The sequence below is a fragment of the Rosa chinensis genome, chromosome 1 (genome assembly GCF_002994745.2).
Source record: "Rosa chinensis cultivar Old Blush chromosome 1, RchiOBHm-V2, whole genome shotgun sequence".
In the NCBI taxonomy this organism is placed as follows: domain Eukaryota; kingdom Viridiplantae; phylum Streptophyta; class Magnoliopsida; order Rosales; family Rosaceae; genus Rosa; species Rosa chinensis.
The window spans coordinates 28,704,371-28,730,168 of NC_037088.1; the positions used below are offsets into that span (position 1 = coordinate 28,704,371).

Here is a 25,798-nt window from a genome sequence, read left to right on the forward strand (position 1 = left end):
GCTATTTTTTGACAGCTCGCTGCCACCTCTTTGCCTCCGAGATCTCAGGAAGGTGCAGATGATCAACCTCTACATCGCTGGTAATCAGCCTCAAAGCCACTGCCACGCTCATTGCACCGCCCTCAGGTGAGTCAGGTTGGATCTTGATCTTTCTCTGCCATGATTGATCCATTAGCACCGCGCCGCCAGCAGCCTGGACCGCTGCCGTGAACCACCAATCCGGGTCAACTACCAATTATGTATATTTGATATAATTGTATATACAAATATGAAATGTCACCATAATAATCTAATTTCATTTGCAAACTTTAATTTTTGATTTTATCTAAAAAAATTTAGTCACTTTAAATACAATTTAAATGATGGTATATTACGTAAGCAAGTCACTTGGACATGACTGAATGATGGTATAGTACGTAGTGCATTCCCCAATTTCCCATCATTCCTGGAATATTAGCAGATTACAAAATTACAATAAAGGTTAATTCCACACTAATATTTTCACAAAACCAGCAAATTTTCCCCTTGCTGTGAATGTTACTGCCATTCACTGGGAACCGAATTGGGCTACATGCGAGCCTTGCGGTTAGCCTAGAAAGGGGAAGGGATCAAAATAATTAACTTACCTTGATCGATCCGCATTGTATTGGGTCAGGTCAGTATGGAAGTGGTTGGTGCTTAACTAGTATCAAGCAATTGAGTCCCGTACAACTCGAGGTTTCTGTAACTAATTATCAAAAATCGTTATTCAAATATTAACAGAACCCATATGTTTAGGAGAAAATCTGTGTTTTTGAACGTTGCATTTTTTCAACTAGTCATTGACTGAAGAATCAAACAGAAACCACCAGAAGAAGCTCAAACTTCGTTACTTTCTCTTTCCCAGTAGGTCTCCCCATCTTCTTATTAAACTTTCACTCATTGGAGCGAGCTATATGCAGTTTTGAATATCCATGATCGTGATTTTATTCCTTTTAGCTTCCATCTGTGCCTAATGAAGGTAATGACCAATGTGTTAATTCTATTTTCTTATCTGATTCAAATTGTTCAAAGTTTTTCTGTTTTATTTGTTTTTTGATCTTGTTGAATATGAATGTTTTCGCATACTCGTGAATCCTTTGATGTTGAGCTCACATATGACTGATACACTGTGTCTGCTGCATCAAATCTGCCTATATGCGAGCCTTGCGGTTAGCCTAGAAAGGGTTAGGGTTAAGATAGGCCGAGTTTGATAACGATGTTGTAATCGAAAAAAAGTTTGATACCAATTTAACTGCAAGCTTGATTGCACAAGCAATCCATGTTTTAAAGACTTGCTAGCTCTCCTTTTGTTGAATTCGAGTAGTGCTAGCGTCAATCGCTCATAGCAGCAATCAGATTAGTTGATTCAGTTGCATATATATAGTTTCTTAATTGGTAGATTTTTCCATATAGTAGGTATCCAAAACTTGTTTATTTGATCCTCAAGCCAAACCGGCCTCTGTTAATTCTTATTTCTGTACCTTGTGCACTGTGTGATCCACCCACCTTATATATGGTACAATTTCATCCCTTAATTACGGTAAAGATAATTACATTACGCATGGAAACTGTTGTGTGTGTGTGTGTTACCAATGCTACATATGTGTAAATATATATAGTGGTTTTCAATATATTGATATGCAACACTATAGCATCGTTTCCTGGTGTGCCCTGCAGGCTGATTGTCTAGGGAAACAATAGTCTAATCTGATCATATACAGTATTACTTGCTAATGGTTGGTCCTCGGAGGAAAATTCAGAGTTCAATTACAAAGACGAAGACAAACTAGAGGCTCATTTCAGCTGCAGGTCTACATCAGCAGGAACTTCCCTTGTCGTAAAACAACTCAGGTAGAAAGGAATAACAAAAAGATGGAGAAGAGACGAAGCAAAGATACATCATCATTATGGTAAAACAGCCTCCTCCTTCTCGAGTTTATCTGAAGTGAATTTTCTTTAAACAATACTAGCTATTTCATTCCTATGATCCGACTCTATTTAGGTTGCCCAAGTCTACATCAGATATGCAACTAAATGTACTTGGTGGTCAGCCATTCACTATGGACAAAGTAAGAAACTATTCTGAAACTCCTATATTCCTAATCTTACTACAATTTCATTATCATCTATCTACATTATGATCTTGTTTTCTCTAACAGAATGCAGCTCATTATTTCTATTTTTCTCTTTGGCAATAACATTTCCTGTTTATAACCATCTATTGTGCAGGAGCTTCTGGCTGCAAAATCAGCCAAATTTGCTGCTACACTCAAAGAGAATCCGCAGGAAGATCTTGCGAACTTCCTCCAAAGTGTCCCTGCTACTGCAGACACTCTTGAGCTTGTTGCGAGATTCTATCATGGCTTTGAAATTCAAATTTGCAGTCAGAATGTTGTACAGCTCATTTGCGTTGCTGACTACTTGGACATGACTGAAAACCACAGCAAAGATAATTTATTACACAAAGCTATTTCATATTTTCAACAAAGAATCCTCCCTAGCTGGTCTGAAACTATTAAGGCTTTCCGATCCACAGAAAAGGTATTTCAACAATCCTGGAAGCTTGGATTAGTACACGAATGTTTGGATTCTATCATTAGAAAGGCAAAAGCTAGTCCCCAACTTCTGGGCGAACCAATCAAGAATTCTACTGCAAATGCTGATGATAGTGACGAGGATTATGAAGGTTATAAGCCGAATGCAAGGAGAAGGCTCTTCGATCTCAATTGGAAACCAGAGGATCTAACGACATTGTCCCTGCAGCTTTATGAGCTCCTCATGCAAGCAATGAATAAGCATGGAGTTCCATCAGAATATGTGGCTGCATCTCTTTGTAACTACACTAAGAAATGGGTTTTCTCTAGCAGTGGAGAGGAAGCACTCAAGAAAAAGTACCAAAAGGACATCCTTGAAGCAGTTGAGAGGCTTTTGCCTGATGAAATAGGACTCCTTCCTTGCACGTTGTTGTTTCAAATGCTTCGAGTTGCTATTTATTTGGAAGTTACCTCTGACTGCAGAAATGGGATTGAGATCAGAATTGGAAAACAACTTGACCAGGCAACAGTCAAAGACCTCTTAATACCATCTCACGGCTATTCTAAAGTAGTGCAATATGATATTCAATGTGTGAGAAGGATTGTGAAGGTTTTCTATGCTAATTACTCTTCTTCAAATGTAACTGACATAACTGGTCTAATAGCAGTGGCAGATCTCATTGAAGAATTCTTAGCTGAAGTTGCTAGTGACATAGACTTGAAGATATCTACATTTGTTGGATTAGCAGAGATGTTGGTTTCAGCATCCATGGGAGTAAAAACAAACTCGGATGGAATATACGGGGCTGTTGCTATATACTTAGATAAGCACAGGCACTTGACAGAATCCGAGCGAGAAGAAGTGTGTCAGGTATTGGATTTCCAAAAGATGTCCCCCCAAGCTTGTGATCATGCAGCCAAAAATGAATGCATGCCATTAAGGATGGTGGTACAGGTGTTGTTTGCGGGGCAATTGCAGCTTAGAGACACGATCACGAAGGAGGTGCAGAGTTCGGATGAGAAATTAATAAAAGAAGAAGCAGACGAGGTGAATGCACCAAGGGTGGATTTGTGTGAGGGGAAAATGAGATCTGAGGTGGAGAAAATGAGCAAAAAGGTGATGCAGCTTGAGAGAGAGTGCAGTATGATGAGAAAAGAGATTGAGAATAGCTCTAGCCTTGTGGTGAGGAAGGAAAAACCTAGCTTGTGGAGAGAAATGAAGAGAAAGTTTGGTTGCATCAGCAGCGCTCACGATTCTAACTGCCAATTGAAGAAGCAAAAGTTGCCTCTGAAACCAAAACGTGGACTGTGACATGTAGACTCTTCTTCCATCTCTTCCATCTACTATTTGTTTTGCAAATAGCCTAATTACTTATTTATTATGTTTCAATCTTCAGAATGGAATAATACTGATTATTTGAATGATTCAGCATGTAAGTGATAGGTATGTAGTTGTTATCTCTGTATATTTTAACTGCACTAAGTAAAGAAGCTCCATAGAAATAGGTAAAAAAAAGTGATGCAAGTAAAGCTTAACCTGAACTGTATATATAAAGCTTAGGGTTTGGAAAAAAAAACTAGCTTATATCGATCATGTTATTGAAAGATAAAACTCAATATACGTTGGAAAGATGAGTCATGACTTTGAACATTTCACTAAGAAGCTTGAGAAAACCATATCACAATATACAACAGAGCAATCTATAATATTCTTTACTTAGTTCCACTTCGATCTAATCGTCTCATGCTAGTATAACAAATATCATATTGTTGCAATTTACCTCGTATCATTTCATCTCATCACCTTTTCTGCGGTCATCCTTGACAGTCACGCCAGAGACTTCCCAATTAATCATCTCCCATCTATATAACCTGTCATTCTCTCTCCAGATCTTTCTTTCTCGAGCTTTTGCTTCTTTTCGCAAGAAAAAGTAGCATATGATTCTTGCCTTGCATTGATGCCGTTTAATCCTCTTGCAATGAGGATTCCATTTGATCACACCCCATTAAAACTAGTCCTCCTTGACAGATATATACAAATCAATCATTAATCACCACCACTCGACAATTAATGTCGATACAATTATCAAAATTAAACCGTTAATCTCAATGGCCTTTCACTTTCTGTAGAACCAACTGAACCATTTGTCCCACTATGATCGTCCAAATCTATGGTATGATATTGTGCAGCAGCTGCCCCAGGTCCCTTTTGGGTCTGGCCTCCATTTCCTTCATCACTTCCCATGGCAACAACCCCGGCAAACTGCACGTGGCGCTGATCCCCGCCTGGGGAATTCACAGGGGACCCTGCAGCTGATGATGCATTGGCAATTGTTGGTGCACCACTCGTGGTTGGGGGTGTGGTGGCTGTACGGCTGCTGCCTCCTCCTCCTGCCTTGACATACCGGCCACTGCCATCGATTTGTGTGCTGCTATCTCCCGGTTTGAAGCACCGGTAGGCGCATGTCAGGATCCAGAAAAGCCATGGAACGGCTACAAGTATCAAACCTACAATGGGATACCATGGCTTGGCTTGTGCACCAGGGAGAAGCATGTAAAGGAAAAGAAAGACTCCTCCAGCCACAATGCAGGTGAAGAAGAGAGCGGAAATGATAGAGACTCTAGCATCTCTTTTTCTTTGCTCCATTGAAGGTGAAATCTATGTCGAATGGAGATGGGAGAGCTAGGTATAGCTCTTTCGTTTTTTCCTTCTTCTTTTCTTCTTGGGGTTCTGGGTTTGTTGATGTCTCTGGGTTTGGATTTGTTTGTGTTTCGTTGTAAGAGTTGTTGTTGCCGGAATTGAAGAAAGTGGTGGTTGGAATTGGTGGAAGGTTTCAAAACAGCTAGTGCGGTGAAAGCGGAGCCGGTTTCTAACTGCAAATGCTCTGTTTATAACTGATCAACGAGTTTAATTCATGTAGAGAGAAAGGCACGTACCCTATGATATAAATGGCTAAGGCAGTGATGATGTATCTAGTCATCAATGATACGGTTAATATTATACGGTACACGTAATGTATACGTTTGTCCAACTCATAGCTCTCGTCTCGTCATCTTTGACTCTTCATCTTCAGAATATCTAAGCTCTTTCATCTCATCTAATTTGGACACTTAATTTTGTGACGGATTCTCTTAACTAATTTTCCTGATAAACTCCAATCTCCCGAAATCTAGATAGTTTTGAAATACAAGAATGCTCTAGGGGATATACAGTTTCTGAGTCTTTTATTTAGGTTTTCTATCTTAATTACATAACGACAATATGCAAAAACGACTAGTCAGTGAGTCAAACCTTACACTTCCCATTTTGTAATTTGTTCTTCAACAGCATCCTGGAAATCGCCACATCCAACTGCAACTAGTATGGTTGTTCAAGCAGAAAAAAATTGATGAATGAAGAAATGACATCGCACAAAAATTAAATTTTGCATCACCTCTAGAATATATCTGACATGGAGCAAAAAATTACCAGTGGAAACAAAGACGTAATTCTTTTGGCCTTTTCATGTCCTTGAAAAAATACAAGAACTTAACATTACCAGTACTCTCATTTCTGAACAAATAGACTCGTCCAGTTCAGGGGCCATCGGGAACTATCAATACATATTCTGTAATTGAATCGAAAGTCCCCACTTTCCCTTTCTCTTCTTCTTTGAAGTACAGAATACAAAGTAAGAAAGAAATAAGCAAGCTCTGACCTAGGCATTTATAGTCTCATTACACAAGAACCTATCGATAATTATATGATTCATTTTCCTTCTTTTACACAACTTTGGTTACTCCATCTGAATCCTTATTTTTAGGACAAATACAGTATAAACTTTGGGGGCTTCTTTGTTGAATTTCTCATACAACTAAATGCGACATACATTAGAGAATCCCCTGCTACCCTGAAGGAGAATTCGACCAATAAATGTCCTCAGTCAGTGAAGCCAATCCTTAGCCATTGTCAACAATGCTTGGAAAATGTATCTCACACTTAACCCTGGCCAAATTTCTCTCTGCATTATGTTGAAGTCCTAGGTTGACATAGAGTCGGCCAAGAAAACATGCTTACTCATTAAAGACATCATTCTTGAAGTGATAATTGACCGAGTATAGGATAATATGCAAAGTGGCTTGGAAATTTCATTAAATAGCATAAATGGACCTCCAAAGCAAACCAAATTTAAATTTGCAAAGAACTAACCGAGGATACTACACGCATTTCTACTGATATTGATCATTAAAGGAATATGCACTTGATCAGAAACAAATTTGGTAGATTTTCTGTTCAAATAAGAAGCATATGAATCTGGGTTTGCTTCTAGCATGTCTCTTAGCAAAACCTAAAGGCTAGATTGCTAGAAATAATGTTGATAAGACGATTAAAATGAAACAACAGATTTCATTTGTGATCAAAATAACAACTCCAGAACAGAAATTGAAATTCTTACCAGAGAAAGAGACATGTGAAACAGAAGCACGTCATACAAGTCAAAGAAAACTTGGCATCAAATACCATCACTGTAAGAATTAAAGAGGAGAGCCCCATCCACCACCACCAGGAGTTAAAATCTGAAGAATTTCCCCCGACTGCACCTCAACTGTGTTCTTACCACCCAGGTAAACCCTTCTTTTATCTTTTGTGATTAGGTAGTTAGCTCCGCGAGACCCATCCTCCCCTCCTTTCAACCCTCTCGGAGCATGAACACGCCTCTCTGAAAGAATGCTCACAACGACTGGGCTCTTGAACTCTATCTCCCTCACAAGCCCATTACCACCTCTATGATATCCAACTCCTCCACTGTTCGCTCTGAGGGAAAACTGATGCAAAAGAACTGGATATCTCTGTTCAAATATTTCTGGATCAGTCATTCGGGTATTGGTCATATGACACTGGACTCCACTGGTCCCATCCCAGGATGGACCAGCTCCACTCCCACCTCCAATTGTTTCATAATAACCAAATGTGTCATCCCCAAAAGTGAGATTATTCATACAACCCTGTGAACAAGCACAAGCCTGAAATGCAGTGAGTACAACATCAGTTATTCTCTGAGAAGTGAGAACGTTACCACCCACCACAGCAGCCTTATCACTTGGAGAGAGGAATGAGCCAGGTGGAATATAGATTTTCACAGGAGCCAAACAACCTTGATTCAGAGGTATATCAACATCCACCAAGCAGCGAAGACAGTATATAACTGCTGCAGCTGTTACGGCTTCTGGAGCATTCCAATTCCCATATACTTCAGGACTGGTTCCACTAAAATCAAAATTTGCTTCACCTTTAACAGAATCAATTGTAAGCTTCAGATGAATAATGGATCCATCATCCATGTAATCCTCTTCTTCAATAGTAACAGAACTCTTCTCTCCAGACCTGGTTGACTGAGATAAAACTCTAGCAGCGACAGACTTGAGCATTTCTCTCACTGCTTCTTCTGCATTCAGCTGCACATAGGTCATGTAAGCCTGAACCATTTCCAAACCATACTGCTCAATAAGCTCTTTAATAAGAGTAATTCCTCTCTGGTTTGCAGCTACTTGGGCCCGAAGATCTGATAAGTTATCTTGAAGCCTGCGAGTTCCTGGGATCTTTTGTGCCAAGTCATCAGAAGAGGGGAAGCAGAGAAGTTTAGTAATTCCTTCTTCTTGAAAAATCCCCTTTTCAACAAGCTTAAATGCTTTTATAGCAGCCCCTTCTTCCCATATAGACTTGGAAAATGGTGGCATGCTTCCAGGAGTAATACCTCCTATCTCTGCATGATGCCCTCTACTTGCCACAAAAAATACCAGCTTTCCATTGTCAAATACAGGTGTAATAACAGTTATATCAGGAAGATGGCTACCTCCGGCACAAGGATGATTGGTGACCAAAACATCTCCTTCATTCAAATTTTCACCCCAATAGTTGAGCTGCCACCGAACTGTACTAGACATTGCTCCTAAATGCACAGGGACATGAGGAGCATTAGCAACTAATCCCCCGTCAGGTCCAAAGAGGGCACATGAGAAATCTAGCCGTTCCTTGATGTTAGTTGATATAGAAGTTCTCTGTAGGGTCCTTCCCATCTGTTCGGCTATACCCATAAATCTATGATTAAAGATTGAAAGCTGCACAACATTTGCAACCTTTTCTGCTACTTTCAGGGTGCTTGAAGCAGACTCAATTTCAATTTTAATGTTACCATATTTGGTTATCATAGCTTTGCACTTAGGTTCCACTATCACAGTACTATTCCCATTCATAATTATTGCCGGACCCTGTATGACATGCCCATAACCCAGATTCTCAAGCTTGTATAGAGGTGTTTCTTGCCACCCATTCTCAAAATAAACCTTGTAGTTACCTTCAACTTTAGGAGAACAAGATGCAGATTCCAGAGCCCGTGGCTTCAATATATTAGTCACTCCTACCCCGCGAACCCTAACATCACTTACTAGGATATTCCTATTCAGTAATTTAAATCCGTACTCCTGCTGGAATAATTCCACAAAGTCCAGATCGTACTTACATTCTCCGTCTTTTCGTTTCTTAACCATGATTGAGGTGTCTGTACCTTCATATCTCAAATTCAAATATGTCTCTGTTTTCATGTTTTCATCTCTAAAACCTTGCTCTTGCAACTTCTGCTTTACTTGATTCAGTAAAACAGCTTCTCTGAGAGAGGCCTCCTGGACAGAATCCAGACTGTAAACCGCAGAGTATGGCTCCTGTGCCTCTTCAACAACATCTGCCAAACCCATCCCATAAGCACTTAAGATTCCACAAAACCTGTGTATGAATACTTCTTTCATGCCCAATGACCTAGCAATTGCACAGGCATGTTGAGGCCCAGCACCTCCAAAGCAAGCAAGTGCATGATTCTTTGTTTCATGGCCCTTCATCTCAGTTAATTGCCTTATCGGACGGCACATAGTTTCATTGGCAACATTCACAAATCCCAGTGCAATGTCCTCCACTGTCATGTCCTTTGCAGATGAATCCTGGCTCTTTCGATAGGAATTTATTTGCTCAGCAAGATTTTCAAATTCTTTTCTTGTTTCCTCAATATCTAAAGGCTGATCTTCGTTGGGGCCAAATATTGATGGGAAATAATCAGGAATAACATATCCGAGGACTAAGTTTGCATCTGTAACTGCTAATTCACCACCTTTACGGTAACACACTGGACCTGGATGTGCACCCACTGATTCTGGTCCTACCCGAAAAGCTCCAAATTGGAACTTTAATTTTGATCCGCCACCAGCAGCTACAGTATTTATGTCGAGTTGAGGTGCTTGTATGATGGCACCAGCAATTTGAGTTTCCAGAACTTGTTCATAAGTCCCAGCATAACGGCTCACATCAGTAGATGTGCCACCCATGTCAAACCCAATAAGAGGTTTCTCAGTTTCAAGCCCAAAAAGTGTCTGAGAGTAACCAACAACCCCACCAGCTGGACCTGACAAAACAGCTTTGTGACCTGAAAATCGACTTTCTGGTGCAAGTCCTCCATCAGATTGCATAAACAAAACATTAACCTTACCCAGCCCTTCATCGAACTGAGACATGAACCCTGATAAGTACTCTTTGATTACTGGCGTCAAATATGCATCAACACTAGCTGTTAGACCCCGAGGAACAGCTCGAACCATAGGTGTCAAAGCTGAAGATAAGGAAACATGTTTAAAGCCCATACTAGCTGCTAACCTTTCAACAGCTATTTCATGTTGTGGGTAAGTATATGAGTGCATTAACACAACTGCCAAACAGCTAATTCCCTTCTCCAACAAACCTTTGAGTAATGGCCTTAATGTTTTAACATCAAGAGGCTTTACAACTTTAACCATCTCACCAGAAACCCCTTTAACTAATGATGCAGAAGCAGAATCTTCATTATCATGAATGAGCTCAACTCTCTCGTCAACCTCAATAACCTCCTCATAAAGGTTTGAAGGTTTAGATACAGTGAGGTCAAAAATATTTGGACGAGCCTGGTTACCAATCTGCAGCAAGTTCCGGAAACCCCGAGTCACACAAAGAGCAATGCTTTCCCCTTTCCTCTCCAAAAGTGCATTTGTAGCAACAGTTGTACCCATCCTTATCCACTCTATCTTATCAGTTGGTAACTTTGAACGACGGGAAATTTTCTCCCCGGTAAATTCTTCAAGAATTCTCCGAATTCCTTCCACTGGAGCATCATCATAGTTTGATGGATCAACCGATAAAAGTTTCAAAACACGACCATCAGGCTGACCCGGGATCTGAGCATAAACATCGGTGAATGTGCCCCCTCTGTCAATGCAAAATCTGAGCTTGTTGGCATTGGCACTCCCCATTTCTATGGTGTGAGCTTATAGTTGAGATGATCTTGATACAGAAACTGCAGTACCAGCGAAAAAAGAAATAATCAATTCCACAAACAAGTTTCTCATGCAATGAACCAAAATTATTGATTCGAACGGACATACTATGAGTAATCATCCTCCCTAGGAAAAAAAATAAATAAATAAATAACAGAAAAATCACAAATGATTGGTTCCTCCACTGCAACTCCATATACTAGACTCCTCACTGTGATTGTTTTGTGGGTTTAGAATCAACTTAACTTGCACCGAATACAAGTCGCAGGGCATCATTAGGGACCCCAATATCGCCCCAATAAATAAGAACAGTCATTAATTGAACTCCAACTCCAGTTTGGTGTCATAAGGCATAGAAAAGAAAGAAAAAGAAAAAGAAAAATATTCTGCTTCCTTTTACTTTTTAACTGGGTAATCAATCCTGTCATATCTAATGATTCTAATCACCTAAAACCAACCTGATTCTTAACTATCCATGATTCTCCCACACCTTATATAATGAATCAATCACTTTCACTTTTTACCATTCAAAAGTTAAGAATCAGTTTATATTCATTGTTTCCCATCATTTTTCTTTTTCAAACAGTAATAGCAGCACTTCGAGGGACCCAAATGACTGATATAATCAAATCCGAAATGAATCAAATTTTCAAACCAACAGTCGGCAAAAAGTCCCAGAATCAAAGCAGCAGGGAATGAATAAACAAGACGAACCCAGTATCAAAAGCTGATCAACTAAAGAAACCCAGAATGAGATAGATAGAGAAAAGAAAAACGAAGAAAGGTACCTGTGTGGTGTGGTGTGGTTCTTGTCTTGGGAGAAATAATAGCAGATGCCGCAAATCGATCGGTGTAGTCAATTGAGCTCGCTAGCCAGATTAAGTTTGTAGAGTTTGCCCATCACTACACGTGTACACGTCGTGCTGGTTTGGCAATTCGAATTTTTTTTTTCTTTTTTCTTTTTTCTTTTGGCATTTGCACGTCTGCTAACCAAATATAATCTCTATTATTTATTCGCCTTATCCACATCGTCCAAGTGTAATCTCTATTATTTATTATGTTTAACCAAATGTAATCTCTATTATTTATTCGTATATTCATATCTCAATCCCGTTAGCGAAATTTCTATTGGCGGAGTTGAACGATAGTGCAGGTGAAATGTATAAAAATAGGAGAGAAGCATTTCATTGTGATCGAGCAGCTATGAATCGATTACCGGCTAAACCCTTAGCCAGGAAACCGATCGTATGGCGGATTGATGTGAAGCGTGCGAGTTGGAGGAATGAATACTGAAAGGGAGACGTAGGAGAATGTTTGATAAAAATGATGAAGCCAATAATCTACAAACAAGTGGGATCGATCAATTTCTAGGTTGTGTTCCTGCGAATAACACCAACGAAGGTAATTGCATGGTTGTCTTATTGTATCCAATTATGGGTGAACTGCAATTATTAATGGTTTAGTTTCCATTTCTCAAAGGCTGAGGTGAGTGAGGTGTGAGGCTCGAGGCCTACTTCGCACTTTCGCAGCTGCATAGCGGCATAGGTCTAAGACTCTGAGGTCCGATTGCCGATTACCAATCGAGTTCTACTCTTCTTCTTCAGCTCTTCTTCAGTTCATCTTGTTTATTCATTCTCCGCTACTTTGATTCTACTACAAGAAATCTTACCAAGTACTGCTGTACCTACTCGAAAATGCCATGTATTTTACTCTCAATCTGTTCTTGAGCAAAGAAAAGAAAGATATCGACGAAGAATAAGAGTGGCATGGGACTTGATCACCACAAGAATGAATCATACAAGCAAGAACTGGGTATATAGAGCTAGATTAAATAGAAAATGCACAACCTCAATATTGGAAGATGCACATGTTATTTCACGTGGGGATTGATTATCCCTGATCAATCATTTGTCACCGAATTCACAATATATATATGAACAAAAATAATAAAATCTAAACAACAATATACAATAACGTACACACTCTCTCTCTCTCTCTCTCTCTCTCTCTCTCAAGGAGAGGGCGGCTAGGTTTCCTTAGGTAAGCTTGGAGGCTCTTGTCCGGCGGCTCCCGTGCCGCGCTAGGTTATGGCCTTGTCGGTGAACAGTGAGTGCGGTCGGGCTGGGACGTTTTGATGGCTGTTTCTCAGCCTGTGCTGCAACGGCAAGGTTTGGACCTTGACAAGCTTGCAAGCCTGTGGTGAGCCTGCATCTTCTGATCGTTTGGAGGCTCTATCGGCGTTCTGTTCCCTTGATTGAAGGCGACGATTGGCAGGACAGCATGAGGTGGGGCTTCGACGGGCGCGTTTTGGATCGAAGTTTTCCGATCTGGTATGGGTGCTTCAGATCCATGAGGGGAGGTGGTGCTTCTTGTCGGCGTGCTGGCGACGATGGCGGGGTGGATGGTCGTCTGATGTCTACTCGTGGCGGTGGCTAAGGTCACTTAAACGTGGTGGAGGCGTGGTGGCTGCAGCTTGGAGTTTGGCTAGGGTTTGAGTGTTGTTGGGTCTGGGCTTTGCTTTGGGCCCAATTTTATTATTTGTTTGTTTTTTGTGTAATAATGCTCCATCTTTTACTGGTGGGTGCAGTGGGCCTTGGCCCTGTGCAGCAGCGTTCCCCTAGTCAGCTGCTGACCAGGGATGATTTGGTCACTCACCGTCCGATTGAAATCGGACGATTAACAGCTCTCATCTCAGATCTCATCACTTAGCTGTCAACCGTCCTATTTGAATCGGACGGTGAGTGACGAAATCATCCCTAGTCAGCTGCTGACCAGGGGAACAGAACTGTGGCCCTATATACCTTGATTCTTTGGGTTGTTACAATGTGTCCAAGGATCAGTAATGATGTACCCCAAGAAGGTCTTAGGCGGATGTACTGGTTTTTTTGGTGTTGTAGCCTCTCATTGATCAAGGCGGAGTAGTCTAAGCTAGTAGTCATTTTTAATGTGCAGTCAGTGCACTACTTGAACAACGATTGTAATGGGTGATCTTCGGATCTCCTAGCTTGACCTTGTACACAGGGGCGGAACCAGGATTTGTAACTGGAGGGGGGGTCGGGACATAGTTAAACATATAACTAAAAATGAAACAAAAAAACTTCACAACATTTTTCTTTAGACTTCAACTATAGCAAGCAATCTCTTTACAAACGTTATTGTTCAATCCTTAGTTCCTTACTATGATCTAATGAAACTTCAAAACTAAAAAATTAACCGTAAACCGCAATAAGTTTAAGTGTTGAACAATAGAAAATTAAAAAAAGAAAAAAAGAATTCCTTATATTTGATTGAATCCTAATAAATGAATTCTTATGAATTTTAGTAACTAATTAATGAGAGGTAAATGCTCTCATCTCTCTTTTTGACCAAAATAATAATAATGAGAGATAAATAGTATCAGTGCAAACAGGGGGGGGTCCGATTTGCTAAAACATATAAACTTATATATAATTATACATAATTAATGTATTAATTAGTTGTTATGTTCAATTGATTTTGGGGGGAGGGGGGGGGGGGTCTGAACTAGGACTGTCAATGGGTCGTGTCGGGTTGGGTTCGTGTTGGGTTAAGGTATTTGTCGTGTCGCGAAATATAAACCCAAACCCAACCTATTTAATAATCGTGTCAAAAATTTAAACCCAAACCCAACCCATTTATTAAACGGGTTACCCATTTCCAACCCGCTTAACCCATTTAATAAATAGGTCGTGTCTTGTTAGACAAAATGACTCATTTAAGCGTTAACAATGGGACCCATTTAACTAAAAAAATGCATAAATTGATTAAATTCACTAAAAACTCTACAAGACGAAGAATATAAATAATTATATATAATTCATAAATAATTAAATCCAATAATTAAAAAGCAAAATATTTCAAATTGTCTAATCCTATGATAAAATACTCGGAACGTCCAAAATTTCAAGAAGAAACATAGCACAATTGGGTTATACGGGTTCACTTCGTGTTGGCCGGTTGACCCGTGGCCGACCCATTTATTAAATGGGTCATGGCGGGTTGACCCACCGTCGACCCGCTTTTTAATCGTGCGGGTTCAACCCGCTTTATTTCGTGCGGGTTTCGAGTCGTATTATCGGGTCGTGTCGGAATTGACAGCCCTAGTCTGAACCCCTGCAGACCCTTTACTAGTTCCGCCCCTGCTTGTACGGTCGTATGATATTTTCGATCACAAGAATTTATCTTCCTTTTCCCTCAAAAAAAAAATATATATACAATAACGTACACAATAAATCAATGGGTCCGGATCAAGGGACACATTATTTGACACAATTTTTTACACTTAATTTTATCCCTTAGATCTAAATTGATCAAATGGTTGTTATTAATTGTGAGTATGATTTGGCCAGTGACATGGCAATCATATTATTTTCCAACCAAAAAGATAAATAAATTTAGTTAAACAATTTTATTTTTTTTATAAAGAAAATCAAAGAAAAAAGTTTTACGTGATCCAACTTCAGAGGAACATGGGTGTTCTTCAACGAGAACAAGAAAAACCCAGGTTCATGGCAAAGAGGCGTGCTCCTTTTCAATTAAAAACACCAATATGGGGTCATGTATTTAGGATTACGAATCATAGTATTTGATTCCTTCCTATATATTCTAAAAGCAAAGAATTAGGATTTGCTCAGGTCCCTAATCTCACTGCAAAGGTATTAACTTGATCGATTGGATTGCCCATTAGTTAAGGCATTCAATTAAGAAGATTGATTTGGTTGTTTAAAAAGAAAGATTAGATGTGGATTTTGAATTTGACATGACCCCAGATTGGTGATGAGACATACTTGATCTGCCTAACCAAAGTCAACGTACTCGATCTTCCGTTAGAATTTACAACTAAGGCAGAAGGGATGGAGGAGCAAGATATAAAGCTTAAAAATAAAAAATAAATAAATAAGGGAATTCCGCCACTGATGTTCAGTGAACAAATCAACAACTTATGAATCATAAGTCTTATTTTCTAGACTTATGTATGATAATTTATCACACTTTCGATACAAAATGGTTCATGGTAACAAATCCTGCAGTAAAGCGCTAACACTTTTTCTAGTTGGTTAGAACCGAAGAGAAACTGTAGTGCTTCTTCAACCCATGTTCCTACGGGATGATTAGATAAAAAATTGGTTGGCAGTGTGCTTTCGCCAAACATTTTGTATTTGGGATTTTGCGCCTAGGCAATCGTAGTTGGTAACAAACCAACAACTATTAAGCTGAAAATTTGTTTCCTCTAGTCAGAATGAAGAAAGTTGGGTTTCAATTCCGAGGCAAGCTCAACAAAATTTTCTTACTCAAAATAACATATTGCATCTTTTTACTTCCGAATCAAATATCAATCACACCTTAAATTTTACATAGTTTTCAAAGAAAAATAAGAAAGTTCATAAAAAACAATATAAAATAAATAAGTTCAAAGTTTCAAATATGAGTTTAAATTTATCCCTCCACTTCATAAATTCAGTTTCATGGCCCAGTGTCTAAACCTCGAAGGGCATAGTCCTATTATCTCTCTTTCTCAATCATCACCAGAAACCGAAGACCTGCAATTAACCAACAAATAACTAATCAACATTATTAAAAAAATAATAATAATAATAAACATTATCAAAATATAAAAATATAAAAATAAAATCCCAGAACCTAGATAGTAAACAAGCGATCAAACTAAGAAATCAACTTACCTTCGGTCAACTAAGAAAGAGAGATCATTTTCAGACATTGTCTTGAATAAGAATCCAAATAATTGGATCAGCATCTGAGGAAATCTGTTGCTTAATTCTCGCTCTACATCCTCCCACGGCTGTAAAAAATAATAATAATAATTAATTAATTAATTTAAAAAAACTATATAAATAAAGATATATTATTAAAATAAGATAAATTCAAAAGGCAACGAAAATAATATAAACGTACATACCAAATCTCTCCCTGGATCAGCACCATCAAACACCAGAGCTCTTACAAATCTTAAAAGTCCCACATAATCTTCATGAAAACCTTTGTCAGGATTTCTGTTATTGTTAGCATTGTAAACAGTTACGAAATCTTCATGACGGGGCTGGTAGATTTTATTTTTAATGTCACAATCTGCACTGCCAATAACCCCCATCACATGATTAGAAAATTTTGCTTCCCAATCTTCAATCTCCTGAAGCCCTAACCGACAATCAGTAGGAAGATAATATCGCTCCCTAATACTCATTAGTATAGGATGATATTCCAGCAGCCAAAAATTAACCCTTCAAAATAAATACACATATAAAAATATGAGCTTATTAAACAATTACACTAGATGATATAAGAATTCAATACTCATGGTTATGGGATAAAGTGAAAAGAAAAGGTGCATGTCAAAAATCCAAAAATATGCATGTGAAACAACTATAAATAAGTCGAATGTCTTAGTTGAATGTCTAGTTCCTTATGCATTTTATGTTGATGAACAATTTGAAATCATGTTCGAGTTCATTAATAGAGTGGTTGCATTGAACATATAATAGCAAAACATGCAACAATTTGATGATGAAGATCATATATCTGCAAAATCCAGACAGAATTTAGCAACTAGTTCCATTGAACGTCTAATAACAAAACCTGCAAATCCCTCCTCTCCCTAATTATATTAAACCAATGGGGCCTATGCACTGTGTTTAGACTTGAAGCTGCCATTTATATCTAGTTATAAGCACTAGTACTACCTCCAAGGTTCAAAGCAAAGAAATATCTATTCCTTTTTTTTTTCCCTCTGTTTTACGATTTGCAGTCCAAAATGCTACTGTTATTATGATAACACATGCTAGGAGGGCATCAATTATGGCTTCATAAGTAAAGTATTGTCTACACATATGCAACAGCCTAAATTAATAGTTTTTTTGGTCAATAAGCCTAAATTAATAGTAGAAACACAAAACCATACTACATGTTGGAAGCTGCAACAGCAAAACATGATGGGGATGTGTGTGTTCAGCTCTGGTAAATAATAGGAGAGTCATAATTTTGTAGACATTTTATTCTATGCATTATAATCCTCCTTCTAAAGACCAAATCTAAAAGAATTACGGCACATCCGACCTCAAGAAAGGAAAATTGCATGTAATTGAGAAAAGAGGGTTTGTGACTTATTCTTACTCAGTAGATTCTTGAATCATATTATAAAAGTGTTGTAACTCCTCGTTTAAATTATCATCTCCCAATATGCTCTTCAAGAATGCTAAAAGTGCCACTTTCAATTCCGGATCTGATTCACTGGCGGGAATGAAATCTACTTCAACAGAATTTGCAAATATTCGAATTTTTCCCACTCAGCCAGTTTGTCTTCCCATTTTGTAATAACCATGAAATGACCGAATCGTTTGCCTTTTAGTATCAAAGAAAATTAATTAATTCAAATATGAGAAATAAAATTTGTCAAAAAATAATTAAAAGAAATATTTAATATGTAAGCAGATTTACCTAATAAAGCGCCGGTGAATATCTCAGATCCTGTTAGCAGTTCTATTAGGCTTCGTAATCCAAACGGAAGCTGACCCCATAGTTTGTATCCATACATCATGGGGATACCTTCATAGGGAATTAACAATGGATTAACGACCTGCGCTGTTCTCAAAGCATCTACAATCGGTGAATTAACTACAGGCCTACTTCGTGATCCTTGTCCCCCCCTATTAGAAGCCTCAGATAAAGACATAAATTCGGCAGCCTTTGGAACTTTCTGCCTGTCCTCGTGTTTCGTCTTTCCCCAGTTGCGTGGAAATATCTGCAAAATTTAAATGCAAACGCCAGTAAAGAATGACTTTTTAAACTGCTCACAATTAAACATAAACACCAGAATTCCCAGATCAAAAACGAAATACAGATGCTTGAGAAAACAGTATGAAATCTATATCTAGAAAGATGGAAGAAATACAAATTAAAACTCAGTCAAGCTTAACATCAGTGTAAATTTTTTTTTGAGTGGAAACTCGATGATATGTACATGTTTTTTAACTTGGTAATCCGGTATCATACAATATCAAGAAACGAACTTGTCCTACAACAAATTAATTAAATTGCACAAACCCAATTTTATGATCAAGGCACTAGAACAGTAAGACAAGTTGATTAAAATTAAATTTTGAGTGCATACACATTCGGAGGTTTTCACCTCAATCAGTTAAGTAGCGGGTTAAAGCAAAACGAACAAGAGAAGGATAAAAGAATTTCAGAAGGAAATTCCAGTGACAAGTCATAGTTATAACCAAAGCTATATGAGCGCAAGAATTCAAATTAACAAGAACAGAATTCCAAAATTAGTCAACAGAACACTGGATTCAAAAATTAGAACCATATTCAACCAAATTACATTATCCCCCAATTGAACATCAAATTACCCATCAAGAAACACTTAACCCGAGACAACCAACAATCAAAGAAACACCCATACCTTGATGGTTAACAAACACCACGAAATGCTTGCCGAACAGTTCAGGCCTATTCAGATCCGCAAACGCAGACTCGGGAGGGAGAGGCGGAGAGAAATAGGTTTGCTTCGGGAGCTATAATATACTGTACGCATGGATTCGGAAGAAAACTGACAACAAATTCCGTCAACCGGGTACTAACCGATGTTGGTCGGTTTCTCAAATCTGCAACCGAAACCGAACCGCCACCGGTGGTTACCAACAAATTGGTATACCGAATTTCGGCTTGAACTAGAATGTGTGCCCGCGCTTTGCTGTGGAAACTACTGTTGTATGTTATTGGGATAACTGAAATTTAATACGATTGATCTTATGACATCACATAGTACAATTTTTATGTAAACCAACTAAGAAAAACAATGAATACGAATTGTTTTTGTCAAAATTTACAGATTAACCTATACTGAACTACTCAAATAGTAGCATGCAAACAGATAATCAATTGAATGAAATTACTATACCGACATGAACAAAAAAATAAGCAGTGATTACATTATATTGATTTTATGAATAGAAATCTAACAATCCAAATGAAAGATTGTATACTCTGTATACAAAGACTGGTGTCTATACCAAGTTTGTTTTTGTGAATTAGTGTGTTGGATTTCTATTTCAGACTAACAATTTATTTAATGAAAAAGAGTGAGCCTAGTAATGCAGTTTATGTTTTGCTTAGTTTTGTTTATGACGGTTTGTTTTTAAATGATAAACTATAAACTGCCAAAGATAAATTTTCATAGATTTAACCAATAGATGAACATGCTCAAAGGAGATTTCGTTGTTTACTCAATGAAATTAATCTGACAACCTGCGCTCAAATGTAAACAAACAAAAAACATGGCATCAAATTTGATTTGAACAAATTATTAGGAAAGTATCGATCCAAATTAAAGAGCTGCAGTTTGCTAAGAGAAGAAAACAAAAACAAAACAAAAAAGTGTAAAAGCTACAGAGAATAAAAAGAGCTGCAAACAATGATCCAAAATGGAAAGAAATATTTCAGACTTTGAAGTTTAGTTTTTCATTCAGAGAACAAATGCATCAGACATTATTTGTAGCAAATTTTATTGCACTGTTGTTTGAAATTTATATTAATTGCTGTTTGTTCTTTGTTTATTTGTAAGCTGATTCACATTTACAGAGACATGAACCAAAAATAAAGTCAAATGGATTCAAAAAGTTTATGAAGCGAAAAAAAACTAATTAGCAAGTATTTAAACAAAAACTTAATGATAACAATATGTACATGAAAAATATGCCTCAGATCAAGGTTGTATCTAAAGATCCCATTTTTTTTTTTTTTTAGCATAATAAAGCAACTATAAGTGATTGTGAGATGAAATGTCATTCAGCTGCTAATCTAATCTTATATGTACATATATGTTAGACTTGTGATATCCATAACCACATAAAAGTGGAAATTCAGCAATCCACTAATTAATAGGGATATAAAAACTGAAGTGAAAAATATATTATTCTGGAATCAACTTAGTAACTGATCCAAAAACAGTGCAGCTAATCTCTACTATTGTAATGTAAATGCAAAATATTGATATTGAACACTGATATTGAACGAGAGTGTTTACAGGCTGACAGAGAAAAAAAAAACACAATAAACTGATATTGAACAAAAGTGTAAATAGCAGAACCAAGGTTTAATAATTTGATGATTCATTGAACTACAGAAACTTTTTAACCGATGCTACATGTAGTTTTCTAATTGTGTTGATTTTAAGAGCAATATGCAGTTTTAATATGTTTTGTTTTTAAAGAAAACAAAATCCAAAGTTCATAGATTCAAAAAAAAAAAATTTGATGAACCTGGTTAAAGATCACTTGCACAACGGCAGTTAAAAGGTAAACAAACAAAGTGAGACAGAATCTTGAACATAAGATCAAATTCAACTTGAACAAACTATTGGGGGATTAACAATCAAAATATAGGAGGTGTAGTTTTCCAAAAAAAGAAAAAGAAAAGAAAACAGTTTAAAAGCTATAAAGAATAAAGAGAAGTGGATAGAGTGGTTCAAAATACAAACAAATATTTAAGAGTTTGAAGTATAGTTTTCGATTGACAGAAGAAATATATTTTAAACTATATCAAGTTAGCAGATTATTATAAAGTATAGCTGTAGATAAAGAAAGGCTTTGTTTAAAAGACAATCATGTAGCAAATATTAATGCCTGTTTTTTGCACATTCACATCAATTGTTGTTCAATTTTTATTTTCCATTTGTAAGCTTATTGATATTGATAGAAACAAAAACATAATATAAAGTGAAGTAGATTGAAATATAAACCTCCATAGAGCAAAACAACTGATCAACAGCCCCCTAACCAGAGAAATTGAAAAACAACAAAAGATACAGCCAAAACAGGTCTCAGGTTAAGGTTGCATCTGAAGGTTTAAATGATTTTGTTTGTTTTGGCATTAATCGAGGATAATAGGATTCTCATTTAGCTGCCAATAGGATTCTCATATTGGAAACTAACTTGGTGCAATGGGGTTCTGATTTAGCTGTTAATCTAATTTCATATCTATTTATACTTTGACCTTTTCATATTCACAACCACACTAAATTTGAAACAGAGCAATCCACTAAATTTGAAACAATGCTGTTAACAGTGAAGCCAATAGTAAATCATATGGGAACAAATATAGTGATTGATCTAAAGACAGTGCAGCTAACTTCTATTAATGTAATGTAATCTTGTTTTCAGAGTTTTACTCACCTTCAAAAGGTAGATGGATCAGTTTTAGGAAGCCTCTTAATAACTGCCTTTTGATGAGCTAAGTTTATTTTGATAATGTGCACACAGTATCTCCACTGCGAGGAAAGACAAAATACATGAGTAATTCAGAATTTCAGATGATAGCTATGTTGTTTCAATTTTACCAAATTAATATTCAATTTTTATTTCAATTATAACAGGGACATTGATAATTTGCATTAGACCTTTAGCTGATTATAGGTCTGCAGTTTATGGTCAAAAGAGGAGATTTTAGTTATACTGCAGTGATGAAGTAAAACTGTGGAAAGAGATTATCAATTGAATCAAATTATTACAGTAATATTGAAAAAAAAAAAAAAAAGCAGTTATTATATGACAATTTTACGATGTAAAATTTGTCCCTAGTATGAATCCTATTGGACCAGGTTAGTGTCTCTGTAATAGTTTTTTGATTATTCCTTTTCAGTTGCTTTGTTTGAAGAAGAGATATACAAAAGTTTCAAACTTGTATGACAATTTCAACAAAGGCATACATGAATGTCTCTGCTCTGATTCCTAAACTGATCAAAACTTAAATTCACAGTATATAGTGTATTTAGTAGGAAACTTTTGAATTCAGTTAGTTAATGAAGCTATGGATTATTACATATGATTAGTTGACCTGACACATTGAAAAACTTACCGAAACAATATAAGGTATGAATTTTAGTGAACTTTTATGATGAAAATTTAAAATTCTGAATCATATCAAAGACTGCACACATAAAACTTTAGATTAGATGTTACAAATGGATTATATCTATTGTCAATAATTAAATCTGGTTATAAAAAGTTTGCTTTTTTAAGTTATTCAAAGGGAACAGAAAATGAAATCAGATTTTGGATATGAATAATTTGATCGGATGATGTTTAATTAACATAAGAGAGAGAAACAACAGAAGCTTCCGTTTTGACCAATTTCAAATTTCAGAAATCAATCATTATCCAGGTAAAGAGATTCAGCTCGTTCTAATCGGTGTTATAAATCAAGAATCTTTGACATACCTTTTCCAAAACAGACACAGATTGATTCGCCGTTCCCTCTTTTGTACCTCAGTGTTTCAACTCACCGTTTCCTCCAGGACACCTCAATCTCCATCGTCATCATTCTGGGTCTGATTGGGAGGGGATATTACAAATCGGGTCAGAGAGAATTGAGTTGGGTTTGGGGGGTTGGATTGAAAATTAGGGCTATTGATCGAATTGAAGAAGAAGTTGAATCGTGAATTGGGGGTTTTGGGGTTGAACTGAATTGAGGGCTTTTGTGGCGGATGATTTATATACTAAAAAGAAGAAGACGATGATGGAACTGGAAATAAGAAGAGGAGAGAGGAGGACAGAAAGTGAAAGAAAAAAACCGATGAATGACTATATTTAGTTAGCAAACACCATGCACGGTGCAATGGTAGGTTTTTCTCCGCATAAAAAGTGACTAAAGGTTTGATTCTCCTTTACAATATCATTTTTTGTTTTTTTTGTTTTTTTTTTTTTGAGAAAGAAATTGCATATTAATATCATTTTTTGTTTGAGTATTTTTATTGGAACCTCTTAATTAACTCATTTTACCTTCTATGTTTTTTACATCTCCTATCAAAATTTTAAGTATTAAATTTATCACTAAACTTAAAAAAAATTTCTCAAATAATTAACTTCATTCATACATTCATATAATTTGCAAACAAACTACAATCTTTAAAATAAAAAAAAACTTAGTCATTTCAATGCTAGATCCTTTTCTTTTTTTTTGTGCCAAATATAATGGATATGTTTAAGGATATCTCTATTTGTGTTTGGCCCAAACTCTAGGTTACTTGACCTAGTGGTAATAGGGTTGAATTAGAATGATCTAGATTCCTATTCAATGTACGATTACTTTCCTTATATGATTGAGATTCTATACATTGTAATCCTCTCAATTCTTGTTTCCCTAAAACACGTTATCAGCATGAAGCCCTAACCCTGAAACAAATAGCCAAACTCTCATTCAAGAAGCTAAAAACCTTGAATCCGAATTCAAAACCTTGGAGCCTTTTCTGCCTCCACCTCACACCTTGAAGAACTCGATCCCAGGAGTCCAGAACCGGTAACCCCACCCCAACAACCGGCCGAAAATCCACCGAACCGACCACCGGAAGCTCCATACAACTTGCAGTAAATATTTCACCGATTCACCACCTTCTGGACTTCTAATTGCTACAAAAATTTTCTAGCAGTAACATATCAAACCCAGAAATCCAGAACCGGAAGAAATTCCCTGAAAACCGACCTAAAACTAGCTGAACCGGCCGACTAAAGATCCGGCAGAAAAACCGGCAGAAGGAAAGAAAAGAAAAAAAAAAAAAAAGGGGGGGAAGAGGCAGCCCACTGACGCAAGCCCCGTCAGCAGCCACGTCAGCACTGGTCAACGCCGGTTGACCGTTTCCGGTCAACATTCTGGCCACAATTCCGGCCGCCGCCGGTGACTTTTCCGGCCACTATTCCTTCGACTTTTCCGTCAACTTTTTCCTACCAAATTTTCCGGCGACCTATTTCAAGGTATTTTTTACTAAACGTTCCCATTTTTTTAGAGTTTTTTAATTCAATTTCTCTTTTTTTTTCGGGGATTTGCAACCTCTCTTCTTCTACCCCCCTTTCTTCATTATAGGGGAGACCAAATTAAGCCAAACTGTGGGGGTTCGTGCTCACTTCCAGCTTAGAGCTTGTTGAGATCTCCAAACTTAGAGTTTATAGAGAATTTATGATCGACCACTTACATCATTGTTTCGATCTAATCAAATATATCTTGGAAGCGACTACGCTCGGAAATTCCTAATTTCTTGGAAGCGATTACGCTCAGAAATTTCATATGTTTTCGTGGTAGCCTATTTCACTCCGAAACTAACCCTAATTTCTTATTCTCTTTCAGGATGAAGACTTTGCTCCATTGGGAACAACTGGCTCTGGATATCACAGGTGGGTTCATGATATCCGCCAACATCTCAAGGCTGATGGAATCCTAGATATGATTCTCGAGTCTAGCCAGGAAGTGCTAACTGTTGAGCAAGCTCAAGCTTTGGAAGCAAATGGAGCAGCCTTAGAGGCAAATAAGGCAAAAGCCATCATCCTAATGACTTGTCATATGGATGATTCACTCCAATACGAGTATATGAATGAAGAAGACCCCAGAAGGCTGTGGTTCTCACTCGAATAAAGATTTGGCAACATCCGTGACTCCTTGCTTCCTGACCTAGAAGTGAGATGGCATAACCTCCGCTTCTGTGATTTCAAGTCGGTTCTTGACTATAACTCGGAAGCACTTCGCATTAAATCCTTAATGGAATTCTGTGGTAAAGAGATCACAGATGCGATGTTGATTGAGAAGACTCTCTCTACCTTCCCCATCTCTGCATTGATGGTTGCTAAGAACTATCGAATCGATGCTAATGCAAGACGGATCACAAGGTTTCATGAGCTCATTGGGACTATGAATGTCGCTGAAAAGCATGACAATATCCTTGTGAAGAACTATAATTCGAGATTGTGGAAACTGAGCATATTCCAGAATCCAATTATAGTCGCACCTCTAAGAGAGGGCGCCAAGAGCGAAACCCTAATCTTAGGGATACTTCTGGACATTCTGGTCTATGTAATCGCTCTACTTGGGAAGGTAACCGCCAAAATAGG

General features: G+C 37.5%; 4 protein-coding genes across 10 annotated transcripts; 1 reads left to right on the top strand and 3 right to left on the bottom strand.

Annotated features, from left to right (window-relative positions):
- The first annotated feature begins 780 nt into the window (after window positions 1-780).
- LOC112164429 (BTB/POZ domain-containing protein At5g17580) lies at window positions 781-3,968 on the top strand. Its single transcript, XM_024300624.2, has 4 exons — window positions 781-885; window positions 1,699-1,931; window positions 2,024-2,090; window positions 2,251-3,968. The coding sequence occupies exons 2-4, from the start codon at window positions 1,894-1,896 to the stop codon at window positions 3,865-3,867; spliced, it is 1,722 nt and encodes a 573-aa protein (XP_024156392.1). The 5' UTR covers window positions 781-885; window positions 1,699-1,893; the 3' UTR covers window positions 3,868-3,968.
- A 206-nt stretch (window positions 3,969-4,174) lies between these two features.
- On the bottom strand, window positions 4,175-5,900 carry LOC112192716. Its single transcript, XM_024332578.2, has one exon. It carries the CDS (start codon window positions 5,200-5,202, stop codon window positions 4,648-4,650), a length of 555 nt encoding a protein of 184 aa, XP_024188346.1. The 5' UTR covers window positions 5,203-5,900; the 3' UTR covers window positions 4,175-4,647.
- A 135-nt stretch (window positions 5,901-6,035) lies between these two features.
- On the bottom strand, window positions 6,036-11,828 carry LOC112192696 (5-oxoprolinase). 4 transcript variants are annotated; one of them, XR_002933583.2, is made up of 3 exons: window positions 11,675-11,828; window positions 6,992-10,906; window positions 6,036-6,445 (listed from the first exon to the last, which is right to left on the bottom strand). XR_002933583.2 is itself a non-coding variant. In XM_024332549.2 (2 exons), the coding sequence occupies exon 2, from the start codon at window positions 10,860-10,862 to the stop codon at window positions 7,071-7,073; it is 3,792 nt and encodes a 1,263-aa protein (XP_024188317.1). In that variant the 5' UTR covers window positions 10,863-10,906; window positions 11,675-11,828; the 3' UTR covers window positions 6,662-7,070. The 4 variants fall into 4 exon arrangements, 1 of the variants encoding a protein (XP_024188317.1); XR_002933581.2 differs by having other exon boundaries at window positions 6,036-6,556; XR_002933579.1 differs by having other exon boundaries at window positions 6,439-6,574.
- Window positions 11,829-16,213: 4,385 nt separating this feature from the next.
- Window positions 16,214-23,537, bottom strand: LOC112174874. 4 transcript variants are annotated; one of them, XM_024312714.2, is made up of 8 exons: window positions 23,141-23,537; window positions 22,097-22,191; window positions 19,327-19,617; window positions 18,357-18,660; window positions 18,033-18,260; window positions 16,822-17,143; window positions 16,586-16,704; window positions 16,214-16,444 (listed from the first exon to the last, which is right to left on the bottom strand). In XM_024312714.2, the coding sequence occupies exons 5-8, from the start codon at window positions 18,050-18,052 to the stop codon at window positions 16,420-16,422; spliced, it is 486 nt and encodes a 161-aa protein (XP_024168482.1). In that variant the 5' UTR covers window positions 18,053-18,260; window positions 18,357-18,660; window positions 19,327-19,617; window positions 22,097-22,191; window positions 23,141-23,537; the 3' UTR covers window positions 16,214-16,419. The 4 variants fall into 4 exon arrangements, with proteins under 4 accessions (XP_024168482.1, XP_024168490.1, XP_024168489.1 ...); XM_024312722.2 differs by having other exon boundaries at window positions 19,327-19,626; XM_024312721.2 differs by having other exon boundaries at window positions 19,327-19,629.
- Between the last annotated feature and the right edge of the window lie 2,261 nt (window positions 23,538-25,798).

What these genes read in the sequence shown, in the direction of transcription:
- LOC112164429 (XM_024300624.2), top strand. Translation starts at nt 1,894, where the DNA reads ATGGAGAAGAGACGAAGCAAAGATACATCATCATTATG. An exon ending in AAAGATACATCATCATTATG is followed by an intron (nt 1,932 to 2,023) that starts GTAAAACAGCCT and finishes GACTCTATTTAG; the next exon opens with GTTGCCCAAGTCTACATCAG. An exon ending in AGCCATTCACTATGGACAAA is followed by an intron (nt 2,091 to 2,250) that starts GTAAGAAACTAT and finishes TCTATTGTGCAG; the next exon opens with GAGCTTCTGGCTGCAAAATC.
- LOC112192716 (XM_024332578.2), bottom strand. Translation starts at nt 5,202, where the DNA reads ATGGAGCAAAGAAAAAGAGATGCTAGAGTCTCTATCATTTCCGCTCTC.
- LOC112192696 (XM_024332549.2), bottom strand. Translation starts at nt 10,862, where the DNA reads ATGGGGAGTGCCAATGCCAACAAGCTCAGATTTTGCATTGACAGAGGG.
- LOC112174874 (XM_024312714.2), bottom strand. Translation starts at nt 18,052, where the DNA reads ATGATTCAAGAATCTACTGA. An exon ending in ATGATTCAAGAATCTACTGA is followed by an intron (nt 17,144 to 18,032) that starts GTAAGAATAAGT and finishes TTTATTTTGAAG; the next exon opens with GGTTAATTTTTGGCTGCTGG. An exon ending in TCTTTCTTAGTTGACCGAAG is followed by an intron (nt 16,445 to 16,585) that starts GTAAGTTGATTT and finishes GGTTAATTGCAG; the next exon opens with GTCTTCGGTTTCTGGTGATG.